At 41.2% G+C, this 4,401-nt stretch overlaps 1 protein-coding gene across 1 annotated transcript; it reads right to left on the bottom strand.

Moving 5' to 3' along the window:
- Positions 1-930, bottom strand: LOC115077224 (olfactory receptor 6P1-like). Its single transcript, XM_029579510.1, has one exon. The coding sequence runs from the start codon at positions 919-921 to the stop codon at positions 1-3; it is 921 nt and encodes a 306-aa protein (XP_029435370.1). The 5' UTR covers positions 922-930.
- Between the last annotated feature and the right edge of the window lie 3,471 nt (positions 931-4,401).

The following is a 4,401-nucleotide window of genomic DNA, read 5'->3' as shown; positions in this document are numbered from 1 at the left end:
TTACATCATATTTCTTCTTTTCATTGTTTTCCTCAATGCTTCTTTCACTTCCTGGTTCCTAAAGCAATAGATGAAAGGATTTAAAAATGGCGTAAAAACAGTGTATATGAGGGACACAACTTTGTTGGAATCAAAAGAGTAGATAGCTTTTGGCCTGGCATACATAAAAAGTGTGGTGCTATAAAATATCACAACCACAGTGAGGTGAGAGGCGCAGGTGGAGAAGGCTTTTTTGCGACCTGAGGTAGTTGGGATTCTGAGTACGGTGACTATTATACAGATGTATGATATCAGGATCACAGTCAGGGGGATTGCCGTTAGCAGCATGGCGAAGATAAAATCTACCATTTCTGCCTCCCCTTTGTCTGTACAGGCCAGGTTCAGGAGTGGGGATACATCGCAAAAGAAATGGTTAATAATGTTGGTGCCACACATGGTGATCCTAGAAATATAATATACCTTCACAAAGGAAATAATGAATCCACTCGTCCAAGACAGGATGGCCACTTTGTAGCAAAGCTGGTTGCTCATGATAATCGTGTAGTGCAGTGGCTTACAAATGGCTATGTATCGGTCCACCGCCATGACAGCCAAGAGGATGCATTCCGTACAAACCAAGGAGAGAAAGAAATATAACTGGGTCATGCAGGCGATAAAAGAGATGGTTTTGTCCTGCATCAGGAAGTTGGCGAGCATCCGAGGTACAATGACCATGGTATACCAGATCTCCAAGAAAGAAAGGTTGCTAAGGAAGAAATACATGGGCTTATGTAGCTGGGAATTGAGCCGGACTATTACAATGATAATGATATTTCCCATCAGAGTTAAGAGGTAGGCAGAGGAGAAGAGGAAGAATAGGAACACCTGAAGCTCCAGAGTCCCATGGAATCCTACAAGAATAAATTCCTGTATGGTGGTCATGTTCTGCAGGTCTATCGGCTTCATATTGATCATCTGAAGAAATGATGAAAAGACACCAGAAGATGCATCAGTATCGACCATGGTGCAATAAATTACGCTAATTCAAGGATAGCCAACTCCGGTCCTCGAGATCCACAAACGGACCAGGTTTTCAGGATATCCACAATGAATGAGGTTCTTATGGCCTGGATTGGCCACTGTTGGAAACAGGATCCTGGGCTTGATGGACCCTTGGTCTGACCCAGTATGGCATGTTCTCATGTTCTTATGTTCTTATAAATAATCAAGAGGTATATTTGCATATCATGGTGGCAGTGCATACCAATCTATCTCATGCATATTCATTGTGGATATAATGAAAACCAGGCCTGTTTGTGGCTCTCAAGGACCGGAGTTGACTACCCCTGCCCTAATAGGACTTGAGTTTTTCCCTTAAAACTTAACAAAAAAGGTTAGTCAGTGAAAAAGATGATGCTTGTTGTGGAATTAAGCATAGCAAAGTGAAAATGTCAGAAACCATACACTGCAGTCTTAATAGACAGATATTACAACTCAGACAAGTTTAGTCTAATCATAATCCAGAAAAATACACTTTGACCAAATTTCCAGAGCTGAAATTGGGTATTTAAACTGAATGGTAAATGCATAAAGTCAGAATGGAGTAGAATAATAATACTAAAAATTACCTCCAGTCCCTCCACTTCTCCTCGTCCCGTTCCCCTATCTAAATCTTTAGAGGTATCAGTAAGATTGGGAGATTGAATGTATTCTTCCTGGGATTTATAGCTGCTTCTCTGCAACCTGGATCCTGGTTTTCTTTGTTTGCACCCGTAAGCCAACCTCCCCGCAGTTGGGTGAGTCAGCAGTCAAAGACCAACACTCTTGTGCCCACAGATTTATGCATGGAGAAGCTGACTCATGCTTGGACAGATGCATAGGTGCAAGGAATGTAAACGTGCTTTTGAAAATTGTAAGTATGATCGTAAATTATTTCCCTGTGTCCCCACCCCCACCCCAGGAATGCCCTTTCTGTGGTATACAGAAAACCACATGCAGAATCTCTTCACATTGAAAAAAAACCTTGGTGAATTTTCAAAAGCCCATTCAAGTGCTTAGTACTTAGTTTTATGATCTTAAATGTTCTTGAAAATTCACCCCAAAATGTTTTGAAAATTACCCTCTTAGAGATGCTTTTTCAGTAGTGTACCTAACGCAAAGTTAAGCATATAATTTCAAACTTGAAACAACCCAACTTTCCAATAGTAGACACACACAAAAATTGACTTTGAAAATCAAGTTGTTACATAGCTAAATATACATGCACACCTTTAGCAGCTGCCAAATAGGGCATAAAGTAATACATGTATAGGGCATGTAATTTCCATGGATAACGTTTACAAATTCATAGCATGCCCCTTCCTGTCCCTCCCCTCCATCCCAGAATGCCCTCTGTTTCATGTAGCCAACTTTATCTATGTTGTGAACTAATGCAATAATTTTAGTGTCACAGTGTGTGAGCCCTTGTGCTGTGGTGAGAATGATGCTGCCCAACTAGTGACCCAGCTGGACCTCGACAGGAGCAAGGCAGAACAAGAAGAAGGCAAGGTGGAACTGGGCAAAGCAAGGCAAGACAAGACAGGCTGGAACAAGGCAAGGCAAGAGTGGAGGAAGGCGAGCAGGACCAAGGCGAGGTAAGGAAGGAACGTGCAACACACACTGCTAGGCAGGAGGACATGTTGCAGAGGCATCGGCTGGAAGCTCAGGGAGGGTTGAAATGCCCCACTGAGCTGATGTCATCATCGAGTGCGCTCCTGAGTTTCCCATTGTGGGGTTCTCATAATCCAGTGCACATGTCTATGGCTGGTATCAGTGGGGATGGACTGGCGATGTCCTGGGATGAGTGCAACCAGTCGCAGGACCATGCCATGGCAGCTAAACTTACACTTAGGAGCTGAAAAATCCACAATAAATCCTAATACAAACTTACCCACCAGATATGGGAAACCAATGTTATCAAGAAATAATTCTGTTTTAAAGGATAAGAGCTTTTTCCTTGAGACAGACCAATGAGGTCAAAACTCGGTTGATTTAAGATCATGTAATCAACATTTTTTTCACAAAATGTAGTTTGTGCACACTCAAGCTTTTACAGAGAGGGGGCTAAATTAATGCAAAAAAAAAATAATAATGATTCAACCAATTCACTTGCCAAAATGTAGATATTCTTTCTTGGCCACCACAGGTGTAAACAAATGTCACCCATTTTCAAATCTATATTTTACCCAAACAACCTCTTTAATGTATATTTATTTTTGAAAATAGATATAGTATGTACCTCTTGTCAGCTTGTGGTCTCGCTCTAACCCTTGTCTTTCTGACTTGCTGTATTTTAAGACCACAGAGTTTCAGAACAGGGGATTGTGAATTAATGATGCAATTTCACCACTGAGACTTAATTACCAATAATAGGTCCTAGGACACTGTGTTAACATAATGTGTTTTGGTTGTTATTGATGTTAATTGACCTTTATTTCCACATAGATAACAAAGTCAAGGTTAAGATGGGTCAAGGCTGAGAGTGCTGCAGGGGGAGGAAGTCTCAGCCATTGCACGTCTACTAGTTGGATTACAAAGAACTGCGGTCGGTGACCCATAGCCAATTACTGCTGGTACAATGGATGGGATTAGATGGAAGAAGAGATAGGGGTGCATAAGAAAATGGAGGAGTTGTGAATGGAGGCTCATGGAAAAGTAACCCACTTTAGACAGAAACCAATCAAACTGAAAGTCCAGAGGAGTAGGAGAAAATTACCAGATGGAGAAAAAAATTAGAGGTATTCGAGATGGAATGATCTAACAGAAGTAATTGACAGGTAGTGTAGAGTTTTGGCACTCATACTGCACCTAGAGAAAACTGAATGCTTTGCAGGCTATGATACATTTTTTTGAGACAATCCAATAATTCCCACAAGATGAAGTAAAGCATGGACCTTCTGAGACTGCTTAGGCCCCTTCTTCCAGTGTCGCCTAGCTGGGAATGCACATGTATATAGAAACCCAGACCCAGAGAATATGACGGCAGATACAGATCATTAGAGAATATGACGGCAGATACAGATCATGTGATTCATCTGAATTTGTATTACTGTGAATTGATTGCTTGTATCCCAAGAAGAATAAAGTTATCTGTTTTTGCAATATACTACAGAACATGATACTATGCTATTAATCATAGTTTTGAGGGTTCACGTTTTGGAAGCCTGCCTGAGAAGATTGAAAATTTGAAGAGATTGGGGTTCAGTCCGATGGTCACAAAAAAAGAGAGGTATATTCGGTTGTTGCTTTCCTCTCCCGAATGGAGAAAATACAACCCTTTCTTCTGATCTCATCCCATCCAACCTCTGCCTGACCATTTAGTGAATTGTAAACCCACAAGGGTAAATCTTAAAAAAGTACACGCGCACATACTTTTGTTCACGC

Source organism: Rhinatrema bivittatum, chromosome 16 (assembly GCF_901001135.1).
Source record: "Rhinatrema bivittatum chromosome 16, aRhiBiv1.1, whole genome shotgun sequence".
Taxonomy (NCBI): Eukaryota; Metazoa; Chordata; class Amphibia; order Gymnophiona; family Rhinatrematidae; genus Rhinatrema; species Rhinatrema bivittatum.
The sequence above is the reverse complement of the archived record's forward strand: the minus strand, read 5'-3'. Positions and strand labels throughout refer to the sequence as shown.